This window comes from Mobula birostris, chromosome 18 (genome assembly GCF_030028105.1).
Source record: "Mobula birostris isolate sMobBir1 chromosome 18, sMobBir1.hap1, whole genome shotgun sequence".
In the NCBI taxonomy this organism is placed as follows: Eukaryota; Metazoa; Chordata; class Chondrichthyes; order Myliobatiformes; family Myliobatidae; genus Mobula; species Mobula birostris.
This window is the reverse complement of record NC_092387.1, coordinates 45,229,575-45,252,810: the sequence shown is the minus strand read 5'-3', so window position 1 is coordinate 45,252,810 and position 23,236 is coordinate 45,229,575. Positions and strand designations below refer to the sequence as shown.

General features: G+C 40.4%; 1 protein-coding gene across 1 annotated transcript in view; it reads left to right on the top strand.

The window, feature by feature from the left end:
* The first annotated feature begins 2,365 nt into the window (after positions 1-2,365).
* LOC140212086 (collagen alpha-1(XIII) chain-like) overlaps positions 2,366-23,236 on the top strand; it is a 132,564-nt gene continuing 111,693 nt past the window's right edge. Inside the window, exons 1-2 of the mRNA XM_072282590.1 lie at positions 2,366-3,019; positions 3,594-3,663. Of these exons, the coding sequence (XP_072138691.1) occupies positions 2,726-3,019; positions 3,594-3,663 (364 nt within the window). The 5' untranslated portion in view covers positions 2,366-2,725. The remainder of the gene's footprint in view (positions 3,020-3,593; positions 3,664-23,236) is intronic.

Genomic DNA, 23,236 nt, shown 5'->3' with positions numbered 1-23,236 from the left:
CCACTTAATGCAAGTTTGTGAAGTCAAATAGAGGTTGGATATATTTGAATCCAGATGAAGTCTTGACCCAATGCCTTGAATGTCCATTTCTCTCCATGGATGCTGACTGACCTGCTGGGCTTGGATTCTAGCACCTGTGGTCTTTTGTGTCCACATCAGAGGCAATACAAATGTTAATAATCGCAAGGATTTAGAAGTCCAAGTCTATTGTTCCCTGAATATGGAAACGCACAGTGATACAATGGAGTAGAAAGTGTACTTGCACGTTGGGGCATAGAACACAAGAAGTTGGGATGTTATGTGACAAGATAATGGTTAGGCCACACCTGGTCACTGCAGAACAGGATGGATGTACAGTAATTGTGCTGGAGAGAGTGCAGAAGAAATTCACCAGGACATTGCCAGGCTTGGAGCACTTCAGTTCTGGAGAGAGATGGATCAAGCTGGGCTTGGTTTTCCCGAAGTGAGGCAGTTGAGACCTGACCTGATAGATATATATGTAAAATTATAAAGGAGGTTTATAATTTAGGTTAGATATTCAAAATCATAGGAGGGGTGGTAGGGGTGCCATAAACAAAAGGGCACAGCTTCAATGTGAGGGGAAGGAGAATCTGAGTAGATTTTTTCTACATTAAAAATGGTTGATATTTGGAATGCGCTGCCAAAGGAGGTGGTGGAATTAGATACAGTTACCACATCTCAGATGCATTTAGGCAGACATTTAAAAAGGCAATGCATAGAACCATAGCAGTGATTTACCCGCTAATACAACAAACTGAATACAGAGGCTCTGGTCCTAATTTGGGCTGCTCTAGGGATTTGGATCTAAGGACTCAATTTAGTTTAGAATGCTGTTGTTGTTGCTCATTTCTATTGTTTACATGATTTGTTTTGCGTTTTTTTTCTCTTTCTCTGTGGGCATGGGGAGGGGGGTGGTTAGTCTTATTTTTTTGGGGTTCTTTTGGGTTTCTTATTTAGTGACTGCCTGTAAAATAACAAATCTCAAGGTTGTACAATTTATACATTCTCTGATAATAAATGCAATTTCAAACTTTGAATACAGTCCAAAAGCAGGTAAAGTGGATTAGTATCAAGGGCAAAAAGATTATTGTGAACATGTTGGGCTGAAGGGCCTGTTTCAATACTCTATGGCTCTATTTACATGTACTGACATTATCGATCAAGTTTAAATGAGTGGGATTAAACAATTTCTTACACCCACGCTTGAGTTGAATGTGCGTGCATTGCCCCCGCCCCCTCAGCTCCAAACATCTGCCCTTCAGCGGCAGAGCAACAGGCCAGCTCCAGTATCTGACCTGCGGTAACAGGTCGTCAGTTTTCCTCATGCATCCTCAGAGGTTAAATCGGATTGAGGGCATTCTGAAGGTATTATGTATGTACTGCAGTTTGCTACACCGGTCGGAGACCGTTAGTGAGGCAGCTCACCCTCGACGGAATCGCAACGATCACATGCATTTAACTTAGTGATTATCCATCCTTAAAGTGACCTTTACCGCACAAGTACCTCCCTCAAGTTACTTCAAGTTGTAAAAATCCCCATCAGGTTCGCCTAACCTCGATATCTTCTGCAGCACACACACACACACACAATGCTGGGAGAACTCAGCAGGTCGGGCAGCATCTAGTAGGGAAATGAACAGTCTACATTTGGGGCCGAGACCCTTTATCAGGACATTCGTGCGTGTTGTGTTCAAGATTTGCAGCATCTGCAGTATCCCTTGCGTCCCTAAAGTCTCTCTTGTGGAGATAAGTTCACCTTTCCTGGCGCCCAGAACTATTCTCTGAAGCAGCCAGCCTCCCGCTAAATTGGATACAGCCCGTGGTCTGATGCATCTGATGATTGGGTTTGAAAACGCTGCAGTCCCCAGTGTTCATTTCCATTGGTGCTGAAAGGCTGTGAATGGTTTGCTGAGGTCAGTGTGAATTCCTATACCTCAGGGAGCTGCCAAATGGTAAAGACTCATGTTTGTGTTACACACTAACCGGGGAGAGTGCTGGGAGGAACACACCAGGACCGGCGGCCCTGCCTTTAAACTATGATCGCCGAAATCGGACGAGACGCTGCTGGTCTTTCCGAACTCCCCCTGCCTTCTCTGTCCGGATTGTGTTCTCTAACACTGCCTACAACGTGGAGTGAAGCAGCGGGAGCGTTTCAGGCTTTTTTTTTCCCCTCGCTGGTGGCTGGAGCCTCAGAGCAAAATCCCCGGGAGCGGTTAAAAATAATCCGACGCGTTTGGGGGAGGGAGGCTGCGCGTCACTCATGATCAAAGTGGAGGTTCCGACCCTAAACCCGCCCTGTCACGTTGAATAAATAAATAAATTATGTTAAGCAGACGTATGGCTGGAAATAGCATTGATAAACCAGAGCAGCCAGTGGCTGTGTTATGTTCCCGTTAAGACAGGGAATGGTTTCAGTACTGTTCAGATCCTGACATCTCTGTGGATACTCTAATTGCGGACAGCCTATCTGTTCCAGGGCTCCTGCGGAGGACTTGAACCATTCACGTTCACTTTACTTGCAGAGTGCATCCAAGCAAACACTGCGACCGACGGGAGATCCAGAGAATTAGCAACAGATTTTTTAAAAGGGAACTGTTTCCTTCAGGAGAGATTTGCTCGGCCAGCTCTCCCGGAGCAGCTCTCATGTGTCCGCGATTGTTACTGCGGGTCTGGGCTCGATAAGGGTTGAGTACGTTGAGCGAAGATGGAAGGGTCTCCGGAGAGGACACGAGAGACGGTCCGTCCAACGTGTCGAAGGACCTGTAGCGCATCTCAGATCTCCAAGCATTTGCGACATTGTCTAGACCTCCCCCGGGTTTTTTGCTGCCTCTTGTCAGTTGTGTCTCTGGGGGTTTGCATTCTAGTGCATTGCAGGACTTCAGATCTCCAAACCCGCGTCTCGCATTTGGAGGAAGAAAGGCAGGTTTATCAGGCTTGGTTCTCAATGGACCAAATGGAACCGGCTATTTTTAACAGAGTGGATCAGCTATTGACCGAGGTTGGTGTACGGCTGTCTTAGATGAGGCTGACTACAGAAGCGCAAAAAAATTCAACAAAACGCTAGTGTTAACCGTGTTTCAAAGAGCCCTGCATTTTACTGTGATTATGATTGTGTATTTAATTGTAGTTGGCGAATAAAGATAATCTTTCCCAGTCAGCCCCTGAAGCGAGGTTAGACAAACACTCTGCTTTCCAACAACTTTTTTTCCAAAACACATGCTTAGTTAGTTGGTTGTTGCAAATGCCTAGAAAAAAATCCGCCTGCAACTTCACGTTGTTACAATTGGCACGCACTTTAAAGGATTTAGCACCCAATCGTCCAGCCTGAAGCCTCCCCACCCTTAAAGTACCAATCACTGCGATTTTCAGCATCAACCTATTCGCAACAGAGTTTCCAACATAATAATTATAGTTTAAGAACTTATTTAGGTTAAGTTCCGTGTGGAATTGCTGTTTTTGGTTATTTATGATGGGGGAGGAAGGGATATTACTTTTTGGGCAAAAGAAAAACTGTGCATGCGTGTCCGTGTAGTATTTGCTTGTGATGCCGTGCTCTTAAACTTTCCCTCCAGAAACTAAAGGAGCATTTACCTAAGGTGAGAATGGCCCGTGGTATCCCTGGCGCCTGCATCTGTCCTCCAGGTAAGCACTACTCTGTAAGTCCCCACCCACTTCCAGCCAACCAGCGGTGTAACTGTTCAAGTACCCCAACAGTAGCAGGCAGCTTGCCCAGGGGTTTGGAGGTTAAATTGCTCATGCAAGTTGGGTGCACAGACAGTCTCGAAGACCTTAATGGAAACAGACAGTGGAGTGGATGAGGGACCTTTGTTTTAAAGAGGTGGTTCGTAAATAATCAATAAAACATTTACGACGTTTCCCTCCTCTGTACCACGCTGGTCTTTCTGAGTTCTCTCTGCTGCTCTGGTTATAATTTATGACTAGTCGACATGCTTCAACCGATACGTTCAGACACAAATATAGAATCTACGAAATGCGCGCGAGAAAGTCCGGGGATATTTCACAGAACAGCGCCGGCGCCGAGAGAGTTAACATTTGATGTAGTGTTGAGTGTCCAGAGTTGGATTTAAAATTCGAATTGCGGAATAGATTAAAGCGTTGGTTGCTGGCACCGTTAAAATTGCTATTCTAGTCTTTGCGGCAGCAGTCTACAATTCTATCCATGTTGCTGTCTCTTGCCTTACAATAATTATCATATTTACACCAGCTCGGCCGCAACATGCAGAAATACTACCACTCCCGCTGATTTTACAGTATTTTCCTCCATCCAGCCTTCCCATAACATGAAGCGACGTTTCTCTTTCTTGATTATTGAGGATCTGAAATCACTTATGATAAAATGCAAATTGTAGACAGCGGGTTTGGTCGACTCTCTAGAAAGTTTATTAATAGTTTGCATTATTTTCTTTTAAAATGCACCTTTTGGGAATAAATTGCAGGTAAATGTCTGTAGATTTAACGCCCACAGCAAAGTTGTACTCTGGTAGGAAACCCGTTAACCACACACAAAAAAAACTGCTGACTTCTCGTTAAACGGCAGTGCAGCTGGAAGCGTGTGTTTCCGCTCGGGTGCTAACGTCTTGTAGTCTGGATTCGAGTGGGCGCAGGTTCCAGAGCGCCCTTGTGCTGGGTGACAGAGTGGGCAGGTAGACCTGCCGACCACACTTTCAGAGTGTTAAGGAAATCTTTCTCCCCGCCCACAGAAATTCACGCTTTGGCTGAAGACTTGTATTCCAGAACTTTTCCCAGCACTTGAGTGACTGGGGAAACCTTGGGTGACTTAAGTTCGTGACAAATCTAAATGGAGAGAAATACTTAGCTTCAGAGAATGACTGTAATTTTTTTTTGTTATCATTAGTGGTGCAGCTAGTAAAGCTGCATCCTCATTTGGGTTCAGAGTTGACCCCAGTGCTGTCTGTGTGGAGTTTGCATGGATTTGCTTCAGGTGCACCATTCCTCTCCCATGTACAGTGTGTGTATGGGGTGTCAGGGAGGGGTAGCACCTCTGGTGGGGGAACATGTCGCGTCCTTTTCAGGGCGGTTAGTCCACCTTTGGTCCCCGCCTGGCACTCAGCCCTCACCTGTGGCTCCCCGTAGCTGTTTGCATGCAACAGCGGCCACACCCCGGGCAACGGCTTCAACTAGCCGGCTAAACCAGGTGAGGGTAGCCGACGGGTCTCAAACCCTCGGAGAGATAGGGAGTTGTCTATCCCAGCATGTGAAGACAGACTCCGGCGGATTGAGCGGACGAGACCTATGGAAGGTCCAACGGTCAAAAAGGCGGTCTCTGCAAGCGTCGTAGAACGTGGAGAGCAGGACAAGACACAGAAGACGTCCTGGTCATCCACTGCGCCTAGTCCCATCTCCAGCCGTCTAGACTCTGTCTTGCCACTGAATCCAGATGGGAATTGGGAAGAGAGAGTGAGGCTGACGCTGCGCAACTCTCCCTCACTTAAATCCAAATCACGCGCAAGTCTTGACACCGTCATAATGGTGTCGAGGTCCTCATCGATGTCTACGATGGACGAACAACAACAACCACAGTGTGTGTGTTTGTGCAGTTAAATGGTCACTAAATTGCTCCCAGTAGGTAGGTTGGTATCGACCCTGGGGTAGCTAATGGGAATGTGGGGAGGCGTTTTAAAAAAATGTTTAGTGTAGGACAAGTGTAAATGGGAGCTTGGTGAGTTTGCTGCGTGCTTGATGGGGACTTGATGCGACACTTGGCGGGGAATTGCTCCAGAAGAGCCTATTTCCATTCTACATGCCTGACACTAAAGAATAGTTCAAGTGAACAGACAGTTGCAATAAAAAGGCACATGGGAAGTACAAAAGAGCAAGGAATTGGAAATTATGTAGGAATGAGGAGATGCCAAATGAAAGGAATGTTTTGATATGTTACTGTAAAATTGCTAATTTAGTCTGATTATAAAGGATTGCAGACTATTATAAAATGAAATTCACAGGAGAGTCTGGATTAATGTTTCGTGTGATGATCTATTTAAGTTATTTTTTTTCTGAGAATCAGAATCAGGTTTATGATTTTTTAAATATATAATTAGTGCAAAACTGTGAGCAAAAACAGTGAGGTAGTGTTCATGGTCTGTTCAGAAACCTGCTGGCAGAGGGGAAGAAGCTGTTCCTAAAACATTGACCATGTGTCTTTAGGGTCCTGTACCTCCTCCCTAATGGTGGCAATGAGAAAAGGGCATGTCCTAGGTGGTGTGTGCCCTTAATGATGTATCCTGCCTTTTTGGGGCATTGCTTTTGGGGACATTAGCGTTTCCCCGGCTGTGGAGCTCTTACATATATGATCAGAATTCAAAACATGAATCAGAACTCCCAACTTCTGATATTTTAAAAAAAACAATGTTGGAAGTTCAGGTGCAGTAGTCTAGAAACACAAGAGGTAGTTTCTTACACCAGGGGACAGTCTTCTTAGGATAGAGAAGGTTCCTGATAGCTTTTGTGAATTGCATTAAACCAACACTTGAACAAGATCACATATTCTTTCAGTTGTTCTTCAGATATGGCTCTTGTCTGCTTGTACTCACTCTATCCCTACACTTCCCAATTTGGTGTAGAGACTTCACCATAGGTGCTTTCGTGTTTTTTTAAATTTATTAAAATTCTTAATAATAGGCCCTTCGAGCCGAGCCATCCGCCAGCCCCCCAATTTAGCCCTAGCCAAATCACGGGACAATTTACAATGACCAATTAACCTACCAACCGGTACATCTCTGGACTGTGGGAGGAAACCCGAGTACCCGGAGGAAACCCATGCGGTCAAGGTGAGAACGAACAAACTCCTTACAGGCAGCAGTGGTTGGTGCCTGTTCATACCCCATCTGTGCTTTTAATACAGATTTTTAGCTTCTTCCATTTTTTTTTCTTTTTATCTCTTCAATACCCCTTTGCTTTAAAGAAATATAGAAGTTTAAAAGCTTCTTAAACTTGTTCTATCTCGGTCTTGTATCATTTGCGAATCATGTTTTCATACGCAACAAAATTAAATTATACATTTACTAACATTTTGCCTGGAAAAACACATGTTGGTTGTGCTGATAGGGACCTCCGTAATTATTTTGTTTTGATATAGTTTATACATTGCATTAGACATGCATCTGGGATTTATTTTAATTTCTTCCCCCTGCACCTTTCTCAACGACATTTGGGTCTTGTCTTAAAAGGTAACATTGATGTAAAAAAATACACTTGACCACATGACCACAACTACTGATTGAAAGAATGCTCCTGTGATCCAAGATGTGGTTGGTGTCTGTAATCACAACAACAGTATGGTTGCAGTCAAAATCCTTAACCACAGATGAAGTGGGCTTCTTGGATGAGGGAAAATGTAGTGCTATAAAACTGGCTTGTTACAAAATTAGATGAATGCATTAAGCATCTGGACCTGTTACGTGTTCTGATGAGGTTGTTAAGGTTGATTGGGAGTTTGCTAAATATTTATACAGTTTTTAAATTGTAGTTGACCTTAATAGGAAGAAGTGTATTCAGTTCCCTCCTGTTCCTTGCAGCCAAATTGTATGCAAAATTCATTGTTATAAATTGAACCTTTAACAACAATGTATAAAAACTTGAAGTGCATTAAGTTCCTTCATAACATAGACATTTAAGTTTTAGTCTTTGGGAAAATTCTGTAATCATGGAATGGGTCTGGCAGGGTAATAGCTTTAAATAATCCTGCTGTCAACAGAAACCCACTTATTTTATAGGTGTTTAGTTTATTACATGAAAACTTGTCAGTAGCCTTTTTCTGTCAGGCACATTGTGCATGTAGCAAATCAGGCCTTTCATCTGTGCCTGGCTCATAATGGAGGCTCTGCAAAGCACACAACTGGCATTTGCCTGACGAAGGGTCTCGGCCCGAAACGTCGACTGTGCTTCTTCCTATGGATGCTGCCTGGCCTGCTGAGTTCCACCAGCATTTTGTGTCTGTTGCTTGATATTTGCCATTGTCAGAACTAGTAACCATATTATCTTTTGTAGTTCAATAAAGCATTACCTGTAGTAGCATAATTACTTCAAACATTCAGCTGTTCATCAGATCAATTTGTCCTTCATCCCCAGAACATTTCATTTCAGTTGAAGATTGTGAACACCATGTCATGTTATGATATAACAATCCAATTAAACTGTTTTCACTTCCATACCTATTATACTGACATCTGTATTCTCCTGCACTAAACCAATCCAGCTTCATACTTAAAAGAGCAAACAGTGGAAACATCATATTACCACCATGATAGTATCATAAACCTCATGACAGAATCACCTTCTAGAATAGCGAAGATAGCCAGCTCAGTGACTGTATTTCTAATTGACAGAATTTTCAGAAAAGGAAAGCTTGCTTACATTCTAACTTTAAAAGGAATTGTTGTAATTTATTTGTAGTTCAGTTTATGCTGGTGATTGTTGTATGCCTTTTTGCCTATTGTATTGCTGTACTGTATCTTGAAATCAGAGGTTGAATGTTACTAATTATTTCCCAACTCTTCATTCTATTGTAGAACGATACCTTTACAGTGTGAGCGCTAACAACTGCTTCATCCCCCAATAATAGTTCCTTGCAGTCTTTCTGGAAGTATTCATCGCTGGCCAGACCTGCAAGCTCCAAAATGTATTATTTAACAGGGAATTGTGCTGTTAAGGAAAATAGTGTTAAGGTTATTATACTCAGTGGCCACTTTACTGGGTAACTCCTGTACCTAATACAGTGGCTATTGAATGTACGTTTGAGGTCTTCTATTACTGTAACCCATCCACTTCAAGGTTTGCTGTGTTGTGCATTCAGGGATGCTCTTCCGTGCACCACTGTGGTAATGCGTGGTTATTTTAATTACTTCCACGTCCTGTCAGCTTGAACTAGTCTGGCTAATTTCCTCTAACTTCTCTCTTTAAGAAGGTGATTTTGTCCACAGCCACTCGATGGATCTTATTTTTTGTTTTTCATGCAATTCGCTGTATACTCCAGAGACTGTTAAGCATTTAAAAAAAATCTCAAGAGTTTTTGAGATACTCAAAACAATCTCCTCTGGCCCCAGCAATCATTCCATGGTCAAAGTCACCTTGATGATATTTTTTTCCCATTCTGATCTTTAGTCTGAACAACAGCTGAACTTCTTGACCATGACTGCATGCGCTTATACACTGAGTTGCTGTCTCATGATTGGCTGATTTAACATTTGCATTAACAAACAGGAGTACAGGTGTACCTAATAAAATGGCCACTGAGTGTACGTGAACAGCGAAACAGCTTTTGGCTTTGTTTCAAAAATATCTGTATTTGAGAGTTATTTAAGACTAGTACTAGTTATATATCAATGTGAAATTAAGTATTAATTTAGTCGATACTGCAGTTACATTAGCCTTCAAAAAGAATACTCCAAATTTTAATTTTAAACTTATTGTCAAATTTCTAATTAAAAACATTAAGATTAACTTGAGGAAGTTTTAGAGTTTAAGTATCACTGCAGATGAACCTTTCAAAAAGTTGGCATATGATTAGGAGTTAATTGAGACTGTTCTGTATGGAGAGATCACTTTCGGAGAGATCTGTACGTAGGATTTCAACAGTGCTGACTGTTGAACATTTCTGGTAACACTCCTGAGAATTTGGGTCAAGAGTCTCTTGTAAGCTCTTAAGCACCAAATGCACTGATCCAATTTTATCCCATCATACACATTAAGTGAAACCTTCCATATCAATTTCAAATGCATGGAGTAAATGGCTGGATTGGGTGGATATTTCCGTCAGCTAATACAGAAATAAATCCTTCCAAGGTTTGTGTTACCTGGACTCGATGATAATCAAGGAATTGGATGTAAAATTCTTTATTCTCAAGAGCGGTGAGAATGCGGGACCTGTCCTGACATGAGATGTTTGGGATTAGGAGCATTTATAGGATATTCAACCTGATGGGCACATGTGCAAGCTTTGCTGTTGCATGGGCAACATCTGCATACCTTCGTAACCACATATTCATAAGCTCGTACTTTGAATAAGGTTGAGTTATTTTTTTTTAGAGGAAGCATACCTTTGCTTACCCTGGTTGAACTGAAGATCTTGTGAGAAGCAATGAAGTACAAAAGAGAGGAATGTATACAAAGTTAGCATAGGATGGACTTGGATGCTAATGTGGAGAATGCACATTGCCTTAGACCAGGTTTTCTTAAGGTATAGGTATCTGTGTCTCACTGTGTACATGGCAAATATGTTGGAAAGTAGTGACTTTATTCATATGTTTGGTTAAGGACTAATACCAGGGGGCATAATTTTAAGGTGATCGGAGGAAAGTGTAGGGGGATGTCAGAGTTAAGTTCTTTATACAGAGACTGGTGAGTGCATAGAATGCCCTGCCAGGGCATTTATAAAACTCTTAGATAGATAGGCACATAGATGATAGAAAAATGGAGGGTATTTTGGAGGGAAGGGTTAGATTGATCTTAAAGTAGGTTACATGGTCGGTTCAACATTGTGGGCCAAAGGCCTGTACTGTTCTGTAGTGTTCTGTTTTATATAGTTGCCCAAAGAAGGTTAGAGATCTAAATGCAGGAGGTGTACCACAGTGAATTACTGCTTATTTCTGGGGCAGATCTAAGCCTTGCCCTGGGCCTTGAGCACACAACTTAGTTTTACTCATCATTGCAATATTGAGGAAAGTGCTGCTTTCTGGATAAGATCTTGTACTTGGTTAGCTTTTGTAGATGAATGGAAAAGATCCTTTATGCAGTAGGAAATGTTCATCGCTGGCCAAATCAGTGATGTCTTGGACATTATTTTAACAACAGTGGATCTATTAGGAAAGTTATCATTCGGTATAGGTTTATTATGGTCACATATACCAAAATAAGTGAAAAGCTTATCTTGCATGCTGTTCATATAGACCAAATCATTGAACTATGCACTGAGGTAGAACAAGGTAAAATAATATTACATAATAAAATGTTAAAGACACACAGAATGTTCAGTGCACAAATTAGTTATTATTTGGTGGATAGATTCATATACAGTACTTTAACGTCAACGAAACATAACATGGTCATTTAGTTCTTCATCAATATTTATTCCTTTAGTGATCTTACAAAGTAGATTAACTGATCACATACCTAATGTCGGGATTTTGCTGTGTACAGAAATTAGTCACAATTGTTTAGAAAAATACTAAACAAACTGCATTTCAAAATAATGAAGTGACTGTGGTGCATTATGAGATTTTCAAAGCAAACTCTTCTTTAAAATTGAATATTTTTAATAAGACAAGTTTAAATTCTTCAGAATCTGGATCTGATTAACTTTGGACAGAACAGTAACAATTGAATGATTTACTATCATTAAAATGTAAAAAAAAATTGCTAATCTCGTCTGTCTACCAAAGAAATGCTTCCCCCTCATTGCACTCTTTTTCTGAAGTTCCTTTTGTTTGTCTTGGGTCTGTCCATGCTGTTTTTGTCTTTCGTTTTTGCATCCATCCCTTAAGTCCCTGCCTGCTGGTGCTTTCTATATCAGCTGTAACATCTGAGCATATTAGCTTGGCACCGAAGAGTTTTACTTGGATGCCTATAACAAATGAGAGGAAGGCAGTTGAATATAAAGTGAAGAGAAGAGTGTTAGCAGCTGAATAAACGATCAGATCAAGATGGGGGAAGATTAGGTCACTGGTGTCCATCCACACAGAAACAACTGAATTACAAGTGGCCTTGATTGTATCTTTGAACATCTGTTAAAAGTATATTTAACTCAAAATGTGGATGCAAAACATTAGGTCATCTTTCCCCTACTTTTATTTTTATTTTGGAGTTTTAGAGAGCCAAAGAATTATTCGTAATATAGGTCGCTATTGTGCTATGTGTAGAGCTTGCGAAGTACTCCTTCATGTACAATAAGAATGAAAGAGTTGGTCTTTTTTTTTCTCTTGATAAGAGCTGTCATCATTTCTTGCGCAAACCTTGAGTGCTTCCTGTATTTTGATGTGGCATAATTTGTATAGGCTTTGTTGTAATTTGTGGTACTCCTCCGTATGAAATTCCATCTGTTTCGGGAATTGATACTGAGAGCTTTGTTCAGTGGTATCATCAGATAAAGTTTGGTTGGAAGTTATGGTAACTCTTAAGGGTTTATCAGAACTTAATGGTCAAGGGAAAACTATTCCACATAATGTGTCCCAGGTTGGATTCTTATTCTGGACCTGGTTAACTAATCACAATTTGCACAATAGTTTGTGTAAAGCAGCTTGTCTCCATTGTCTAGTAGAGAAAGATTGGTTAGTATTTCCATTCATAGACTTAAGTGTTCCAGATAATCTACTTTTGGATGAATGTTCCCATTAATCAAGCAACATGTAGCATTGTTTACTCTCTGGACATGCAAGGCAAAACAATGGTCATTGGAACTCAATGCAAAATAGTGGTGATTGGAACACTGAACATGAAATATTATCCAAAAATGAAAGATCAGAGTGACGGAGTTAGTATTAGAAAGCTGAACTTTTCCACTTACCCAAGGGTGATAAATAAATGTGCAATTTATTCTGGGCTGAGTCTATGATCAGACAGATGGTCGACGTGGTAACTTGAAAGATGAAAGACAAATTGTCAAGTTGAATAAATTTCTCTCAACTGTCTTTTCCTTGTGTGTTCTTTTTCTCCAGCACATGAAACGTCTTGACAGCTAATCAAGTGCTAGTGAGGTGCAGTATTTGGTGGCTCCATTCAAGTTGCCAGAGTTTCACAGGGTCTGGTTGACTTTATAAGGACAGGGGCTGATGGAAGGTGGAAATACATCTTCTGTCCTACCCCCCGCCCCCATCACAAATCCCAGTCCAAATTCAATACACTTCCTTATAGACACTATATTAAATTAAAGCCATGACCCTTTTGTTACATATATGACCCTTTACAGCATACTTTTGCATGTCCAGCTTAGACCAGGTCAGGTAATGTCAAACCCTTCATATCACGGCTTCCTAGTTGGCTGTTTCAAGCATCTGTCTCAGCTATGTCACACTATGTAGGAGGAGGCCAGGTTATCTTGTGATTAGTAATGAAAGAAAAATTAAGACGACTTTGTCAATAACCTGCCACAAACACTTACTAAAATTTCCTTTAAATGAGAATCTCAGAATTTACTAAGATGTATCCTTTTTGACTGTGTATTGGATTTGTGCATCAGAATAACTTTTTAATCTTAAACCATCTTTTACTAGTCAGGACACAAGAGATTGGTAATGTTGGAATCTCGAGCAACACATAAAATTCTGGAGGAATTCAATGGATTTGGCAGCACCTGTGAAGTAAAAGGACAATTGATGTTTCATTTAGGGACCGATGGAATTGAAGGGTCTCAACCCGAAACGTTGACTCTCCGTTTCCTTCCATAGATGCTGCCTGACCTGCTGTATTCCTGTTTTACCAGTCATGCCCATATTTACCTCCAGGCCCGCAGAAAGTGGCTGACTCCTAATTGGATTCTGCAGTACATCAGCAACACACTTGGTCCTATGGACTCCACTGTACACATGGGAGTATTCCACCTTAAGGACTGCAGCAGTTCAAAAATTTGCCTCAACAATATTTTCTCAGGGCCAATTTGGAATGCCCATTGCACACTTCACATTAATTAAAGAAAGAATTCAAACTTGTGATTTAGAAGTTGTTGAATGATTAGTCATCAACTACTTTATTGGTACAACAGAGGTTATGTAACTCAAATAACGGCAAGCTCCTTGATTAACATTTTTGCATGGAAATTAATTGACACACGAGCATGCTCAGCTCATGTTAACTGTGTATTTTCAATGAAAGGGAACACTGTTAAATTCTGAAATGTAAATATCTTTATAAACATTGGACGTTCACATTCTGTTTAATTGCAATCAGTCATTTCTGAACATTTCAAAGCTTTATTTAATTTACAAAAAAAAACATTTTTGAAAACAAACTGGTCATTCCACTAATTAAATTGATATTTATCTCCAATTTAGGTTTATTGCCCATGTAGAATACTTGTAACACGTGAAATGTTCGTTTTTTAAGATCTGTAATTCAAAATCTCCCTATAGTAGTGCTGCAATAAATAATCTTCAGTCTAAACACCAAGAAAATACATGAATACTTCTGAACTTTGACATTTTTAATTCTGTAGCATGCCAGTTTATGCAGTAGTTTATACATAAAAAGCACTATGTGGGTGCAAAAGTTTCAATACAAATTCCTCAGTGTTATATTAGAACTCAGGAACAGATTGACCTCTGCAGTTCATGCTAGTTTTCTGTATCTGATTGACAAGGATTCAAGGTGAAGGAGCAGAGGTTAGTAGTATTTGTAAATAAACTTTCAGTTTCTGAGATAATAGTGCTGGGAAAGAATGAGTCTTTTCAAAAGCACAGAAGCTTCCATTGGTGCATCCTTGTTGAGGAAAAAGGTATTTAAGAAAGCCCAGTGCTCTTACAGAGATTGGATGAGAATACAATTTTCAAATGTGCTAGAAGGACCAAGGGAGATTGTCCTAAATTTATTCACTTGACTCTCCCTTCAAGACATTTGAGCCATCACCCTTGAGTCCCAAAGATCTAATTTGTCTCAGACTTGAATATACTTAATTGGTCACTGTTTACAACTATCCAAAGATTTGCAACTCTTTCAAAGAAACAAAATTCTTTCTGTATTAAATGGGAAACCGCTTATTCTGAAACAATCTCCATAGGCCCACCAAAGTGGAATCTCATGACATGTATCCTTCTACTCCTTGGAATTTCAATATTCTTGCTTCTAAAATCTAGAGAGTTGAGCTATAAACTGCATAATACTTCCTCATTAGATAAACCCCTCATGCCAGGATAAATCTAATGAATCGAAGCTTTCTTAAACATCTTATTAAACCACTGCAGCAAGACTGAACTACTCTTGTATCCAATTCTCCTTGCAAAAAGGGATTACGTTCGCCTGGGTCCCCTCCTCCTTCTCTTTCTCCTATTGTCCACACTCCTCTTGCACCTGATTCTTTCTTCTCCAGTCCTTGACCTTTTCCACCCACCTGGCTTCACCTATCACCTTTCAGCTAGCCTCTGCCCTCCCCCCACCTTTTAATTTGGGCATCCTCCCCCTTTCCTCTCAGCCCTGAAGAAGGATCTCGGCCTGAAACGCTGATTGTTTACTCTTTTCCACAGATGCTACCTGACCTGCTGAGTTCCTCCAGTATTTTGAGTTTGTTTCTTTAAATTGATTACTTGCTGTGTAAGGCTGAATTTGCATATCTAATACATGATATTCATATTGCTTTGAACCACAACACCTAAATAAGATTCTTCTTTTCCTATTCTTTATCCCAGAGTGAACAATATCATACCCTCAGTGGCCACTGTATTAGGTACACCTTGTTAATGCAAATATCTGAGCAGCTAATGGTGTGGCAACAGCTCAGTGCAGGAAAGCATGCAGATATGGTCAAGAGTTTCAGTTATTGTTCAGATAAGTATCAGAATGGGGAAGAAATGTGATCTAAGTGGCTTTGACTGTGGAATGATTGTTGGTGCTGAATGGGTGGTTTGAGTATCTCCCAAGCTGCCGACTTCCTGGGATTTGCACGCACGGCAGTCTCTAGAGTTTACAGAGAATGATGCAAAAAAAAAACCAAAAACATCCAGTGAGTGGCAGTTCTGTAGGTGAAATTGCTTTGTTAGTGAGAGAGGTCAGAGGAGAATGAGCGGACTGGTTTAAACTGACATGGAGGTTGCATTAACTGAAATTGCCACACGTTATAACAGTAGCGTACATAAGAAATAGGAACAGGATTAGGACATCTGGCCCATCGAGCCTGCTCCACCATTCTATAATTTGGCCATGGACTCATCTCCAATCCTTAATTCCCTACTATGTAAAAATCTATCCAACCTTGTCTTCAATATATTTACTGAGATAGCCTCCACTGCTTCATTGGGCAGAGAATTCCACAGATTCACCACTCTCTGGGAAAAGCAGTTCCTCTCACTTCCATCCTAAATCTACTCCCCAGAATCTTGAGGCCTTGATCCCTGGTTCTAGTCTCATCTGCCAGTGGAAACAACTTTCCTGCCTCTGTTCTACCTATCTTTTTCATAATTTTATGTGTTTCTATCCAGGGAGTATAGTCCCAGGTGACTATATCTCTGTTTATAGTAACCCCCTCATCTCTGGAATCAACCTGGTGAACCTCCTCTGCACCGCCTCCAAAACCAGTATATCCTTCCTCAAGTAAAGAAACCAGAACTGCAAGTACTCCAGGTGCGGCCTCACCAGTACCCTATACAGTTGCAGCATAACCTCCCTGCCCTTAAATTCAATCCCTCTAGCAATGAAGGCCAATATTCCATTTGCTGCCTTGATAGCCTGCTGCACCTGCAAAGCAACCGTTTGTGATTTATGCACAAACGCTCCCAAGTCCCTTTGCACAGCAGCATTCTGCATTTTTTTTAACCATTTAAATAATAATCTCTTTCAACTTTCCTTGCAAAGTAGATGACCTCGCATTTACCAATAGTGTACTCCATCTGCCAGGCCCTTACCCACTCACCTAACCTATCTATATCTCTCTGCAGACTTGCTGTATCTTCTGCACAATTTGCTTTTCCACTGAATTTAGTATCATCAGCAAACTTAGATTTGCTACACTTGGTCCCTTCTTCCAGATTGCTAATGTATATCATGAACAGTTGGGGACCCAGCATCGACCCCTTGCGGTACACCGCTCACCACTGATTACCAACCAGAGTAACACCCATGTATCCCAACTCTCTGCTTTCTGATAGTTACCCAATCCTGTATCCATGCTAACACATCACCCCCAACTCTCTTCATCCTTATCTTATGGATGTCTTTTATGTAGTGCCTTATCGAATGCCTTCTGGAAATCCAAGTAAATAGCGTCCATCTGTTCCTCTATCTACTGCGCTCATTATATCCTCAAAGAACTCCAGGAAGTTTGTCAAGAGCATCTCTGAATGTTCAATCCATCGAACCTTGAAGTGTATGGATGGCAGCAGAGAACCATGAACTTAGTGGCCACATTTATTAGGTATGGGGGTACCTTATAAAGTGGACACTGAGTGTATTCCTCTTACTTTACCATCCTCCATCAGTTTGTCCACCTGTGTATTTTAGTCCCTCCTTGTCAATTACTTTCCCACCAGTTTTTCACTCTACTCATCATTACATTTGGTCCCCTCATCTGAGTCAATGATATAAACTGGGAATATCTGAGGTTATAAAACCAATTCCTAAGGCAACTCACTGAAGGTGCCATATTTATTAATACTTTTTGTTGGCCAGAGATCTTTCTGTTATGGTTGCCAACAGAGTTCTATGACACCTTATCATGTGCCATGACATTTTACGGTATATTGCACAATGTATTTTGAAATTCCAAACACAATATAAACATTAGTTTCCCTCTATCTGTCCTGCTGTTTACATATGTAAAGCGCTTTAATCATTTTTTGATAAATATGTCATGCTTTTCTAAGTGATTTTATTACATCCTTAATAATGTAGTCAAGCATCCTTCTGACAGCTTGTATGAGCTAATTGGCTTAAAGGCCGCTAGTTTTCTATCTCTGTCCTTTCCAGAAGAGCAATGTTACGTTAGCTATTTGCAAAGGCTGCTTTCCAGAAAACAGGAGACTTTGGAAGACAGTACTCATTGCATCTATTTTCTCTCAGCCACCCCATTCAGAACACATTTTTTGTCTCATTTTTCTTCTCGCTACCCTTTCATTTTTGGAATTCTTTCAGTGTTTTCTTTTGTGAGCACAAGCAAAGGTGTCCTAAGGTTCGGAGAGATCTTTGTACTTATTAATTGAGACAAGCATTTCCTGTCGGTCACAAACAACAAAAAAATCTGCAGATGCTGGAAATCCAAGCAACACACACACACACACACACACACACACACACACACACACACACAACGCTGGAGGAAATCAGCAGGCCAGGCAGCATCTATGGAAAAGAGTACAATCGACGTTTCGGGCCGAGATCATTCATCGGTAGTGTCAGTACTGTTCTTCAATCTGTGAGGGAAGAAATTTACAATCTCTGACAATACTTCTAGTTTAAACTTAAGATATATTTTCTCCCTCATGCACTCTCTCCACACATAAGTTGTAACTTTCTGTTTCAATGTATTTCTTCTGTCTTTGCTGTTTTTTTTAAAATTTATTGTCTCTTTGCCACTTAGGTGTCACTTCGTTATAGAAACTTTCTCTTATGTCTCAAACCTCCTCCTAACCCCAGTTCCTAAAACTTTAAACACATTCATTTCTCACTTGTCTATTGCAGATGAAGGACTTTCAACCTGAAATGTTGACTCTGTTTCTCTCCTCACGAATCCTGCTTGACCTGCAGAGTGCTTCCAACATTTTCTCTGTGTTGTCCTTAACTCGAATTGTAAACTCACTTTTACCAAGGGGTCTTTATTTCACAGTGGCACCATAGTCCATTCAGCATTGAGGTATTTCACTGCATTCCTGCCAGTCTTTTTTCCCCATGTATCCTACGTATCGGTATGATTAAATGTGTCACCTTCAAACTGTGCATGAGAAGCTAAATATGAAATTCCCTCCTATTATGATTGGACTTCTCCGGACAACTATTTTAAAATGAATTGCGAATTATCCTTGTTTCATTACACAAGACCAGCTGGTAAAGCAGAGTGGCTGAGGAGCGAATGAATCGTCAGTCAATACTCTTGAAATTGGAAAGATAGAAACACAAGTGTGGGAAAATGAAGGAGGAGTTGCAGCATCTTGCATTCTGCTGGCAGTGAAACAGGTGCTTTCTTGTTTTGCGTAGCAGGTTCCCAATTAAAAACAGTGTATCCTCTGACGCACTGGCGGAGAATTCCTCCATTCACTCCATGTTACGAACTCATAAATTTGTTGATAAAGATCAGTTTTATAGTTTTAGCTCATCTTTCCAATCTACTCCTTTGGTTCAGCATCTGTTTTCCTCATGTTGCTGCAGTGCCTTTGGAAATGTTTCTCTGTTCAAGCTGCTGTACTGTTTTCTTTCCATTAAATAAAGGGCAATAGGGAAATTCTCCCACACTGAATATTAGCACAGAAGATTGACTGGTTAGCAAGAATACCTTGTGGTTATGGCCAAAGCTGAGTCTTCATCAGAAGGCATCAGTAACAGTTAGCACATGTTTAATGTGCTGAATAGATTCCCGGTGGGTTAGAATCATTGTCTTCAGGAATTACAATTATATGACTGTTAACTTGAAGGTTATGGAGGTGAAAGAAAATTTGTTGCAGATCCTACTGGACTTGCAAAATACTTCTTGTAATGGTAGGAGCAATAGCTGTGATGTTTACTGCATTGCATTCTAGCTTTCATGCTTTGTTACATTAGCATGAAGTAATCATTATACTTCATCTGTGCATTAAGAGACACTAGCAAACTAATTTTTTCCCTCTCTTGAAGCTGCTACAACCTTTTCGTATTAGGAGTATAACAAATGACTATGATCTGACCCACCTGTCTTTCGGTGATCTATCAAATCTATGGACTACTCTCCTTCTAACAAAGAGCTGTCAGTGACGTGAGACCAATGCCAAGTAGACCCAGTAACAGGAATTGATGGAGATTGAATGATTGTGCTGTCAATATTTAGGACACCTGTTAGTCATCACTCACCTAATTAATGCTGTATGCATTGTTGTCATTCTTTTTGGTATTTTCAGTAGTCTATGATATGCAGCGCCATGACAGGAAATAAATGGTGTTCCAGTCTTCACAGATGAAATAGTCCACGAGCTGCTTAATCTTTTATTAGACTAACAACGTAAGGTTAACCAAAGCTAGGAATGAAAGATGAAAAGCGTTGTTCTGTTACTGATTTTGCTTGAGCTGGACTTTTTCTATTGCCCTGATTTGCTTTGAAAGAACAAACATTAAGAATATTATGACTACGTATTCATTGTTACTGCAAAAATGGATGAGTTGAATAAGCTAAGAATGTAAAAATAGCAGCAGGAATAGAATATACACTCAGTCACCATCTTATTGGGTGCCTCCTGACCAAAGAGACCACTGTGTGTATGTTCGTGGTCTTCTGCTGCTACAGCCCATCCACTGGTTTCTGGCTGAAAAGGGTGAGAATTAGTGGCCACACACCTAAGATGAGGAATTCTTAATGTGCTAATTTACTGAGACATTAAGGTTTAATTTTTCAAAGGCGAGAATAATTTTATCACATGCCACCTGTACAAAAGCAATTGCCCTCTTAGTATTGGGAAATTTTTAAGAGATTGTTAATTAGTTACCTAAAGCTTGGAGCAATCTCATTCCTCCTTTGGGTGGCATGGTGGTTCCTCAAAGCTCCAACAAGCTGGATTCTGTTGTTAGTGTGAGATTTGCATGTTCCCGTGATTCATGTTTTATTCTATCTGCCAAAGATATGCAGCTTTGTAGGTTAATTGGTGGCTGTAAATCGTTCCTTGTGTGGGTGAATTTTAGATTCGGAGAACAGTTAACGAGAATGTGGGGGAATAAAATGAGATTAATTAGGATTAGTGAAAATGGGTGCTTGATTGTGCAGAGTCGATGGGAATGATCATTTAATCTGCTGTACGATTTTGTTTTCCAAAGTCGTCTTGCAATTTTTCTAGACACCTTTTAGCCATGCTCACTAATTTTGTCTGCCTACTTAACTTATGGTCCAGATCTGTTAAGTAAAACAACGGACAACTTTCTGAGATACAAATTCCAATATTAATGTAACAATATTCACCTCTTGTGTATTGGCTTTGAATGTTTGAACTTTTGTTGCTTTGTTGAATAAAATTTCCTATTTTGCTTCTTCATAATGTGTCAAATATATACATCTACATGGTTGTTGACTTAAAAAGACAGGCATATTTCTGTTCGTCTTTTTCCTTGGAAAGGAAACTGATGAATGAGTAGTTTCAGGATCACTTGTGTGGATGGGTGCTTTGCCGTTCGTGCACAATTGATGGCCTGAAGGATCTTTTACTCTGCTATATGAGTCCGATTTTTTTCCAAAATCTTGAAAATATTATAAATTTCTATAATGCACATTTGAACGGAGACGTAACAAAGATTTTCACTGCTCATGTATTTGAAGGATGTAAGTAATCAATTTACTTGCAATTCAGTTCAATTCAATTTAATTGTATGGATCTCTATGGCAAGATTTGCCTTTCCAAATGTTATTCCTTTGCTCCACATTTCATATCCTTTGACACTTGGGTACATCCATACCTTGAGCAAACCAAAGGGCCATCTGTTCACCGGCAACCAATATCCCAAAGGAGGCAGAGTCTTTGGGAGTTCTGATCTTTACTGACCTATGAGCAGTTTATCTGTATTGCTGATAAACAATTTAATCCTTTTGGAAGCTTACGGCAAGGACGTATGGAAGGCTTAGGACCATACCTCAGATCATTGTACTTTGGGAGTATATCCACATTTACATTGGATCGCAGTAGTGTACTTTATACTTTATTGTCGCCAAACAACTGATACTAGAGCATACAATCATCACAGCGATATTTGATTCTGCGCTTCGCGCTCCCTGGAGTACAAATCGATAGTAAGTATTAAAAATTTAAATTATAAATCATAAATAGAAAAGGGAAAGTAAGGTAGTGCAAAAAAACTGAGAGGCAGGTCCGGCTATTTGGGGGGTACAGCCCAGATCCAGGTTAGGATTGGTTCAGCAGTCTTATCACTGTTGGGGGGAAAAAAGCTGTTCCCAAATCTGGCCATACAAGTCTTCAAGCTCCTGAGCCTTCTCCCAGAGGGAGAAGAGACACTACATCTAAGATAATATATTTGCGGTAAATCCTAGGAATATGTCAATATTTAAATGCGAAAAAGAAGTAGTAAAGACCACTGTATTATTCAAAACTCTAACACCTATTGAGACATGTACTTTGCCAGGAAGACTTTTTGCTTCCTGATTTATTCCTAATTTCAGATGCAGTAAGAAGCAATATAAATAATATTTTTGTAAATTACAGCCTCGTTTATGATAATAAATCTTTGACAAGTTGCATATTGAGAACATCTTTGAACTTCCTGTGTATTGTTAGGTTACATCACTGTACAGCAGGATGGGTTGAAGTAACTCTGTAGATTGCTATGTAGCAAGACTCGTATGAATAAGTACCCATTCAGCTGTTTTGTGTTTTTTTTAATCTTTAGTTGCAATTTGTTTTTTTAATATAATGTAATAACTAGACATATGTAACTTTGTGATTAGTTTGAAATACAAGTATTATTCTCTGTATTTGTCCTAAAGTATGCATTTTCTTCTGTAGGAACTATTAGAAAATGATGTTTCATTGCTCTGGTTTAGAGATTAGTACTTGTTACAGGTATGGTGATGGTGCAGTGTTTCAGTTACCAGTTTAGTAATCCAGAGAGTGCACTAATAAATAGATCTGAGTTCAAATCCTTCCATGCTATCTGTGGAATTTACATTCAGTGAATGACTGGGGAGGGGGGAAAAGAAAACAAAAACAAATTAGTCAGCGGTGATGCTGACTTCTAATTGTCAGCATCACTAAGGCCTTCAGGGGAGGGAATTTGCCTTCACTACGCAGTGGGACTCTAGACCTACCAGTGTGACTGACTCTGAAATGGTCTAAGTAATTCAGATGTACCATAACTGCTGCATTGATGCAGAAAAGCAATACATTTGCACGGATCACCTAGCATCGACTTGGGTACCGAATTAGACCATGGTTGTTGATTTGGAACGTGCTGTAGGAGTAGATTAAATGAGCAAACACACTGCATTTTGCAGACAGAACACACCATGGCCATGTTGATGAGGAGCTGTTGTTTAATACCATTAGTATTGAAGAGTCTTTTCATCCATTACATGTGAGCAACTTGTATTCCTTATATTCTGTCTGGGTAGCTTCCAACCTGATGGCATGAACATTGACTTCTCGAACTTTCGGTAATTGCCCCCCCCCCCCACCATTCCTCATTTCCTCTCTCACCATATCTCCTTACCTGCCCGTCATCTCCCTCTGCTGCACCTCCTCCCCTTTCTTCAATAATCTTCTGTCCTTCCCAAGAATCCCCCTTCTCCAGCCTTGTATCTCTTTCACCAATCAACTTCCCAGCTCTTCACTTCACCGCCTCCCCTCTCCTGGTTTCACCTCTC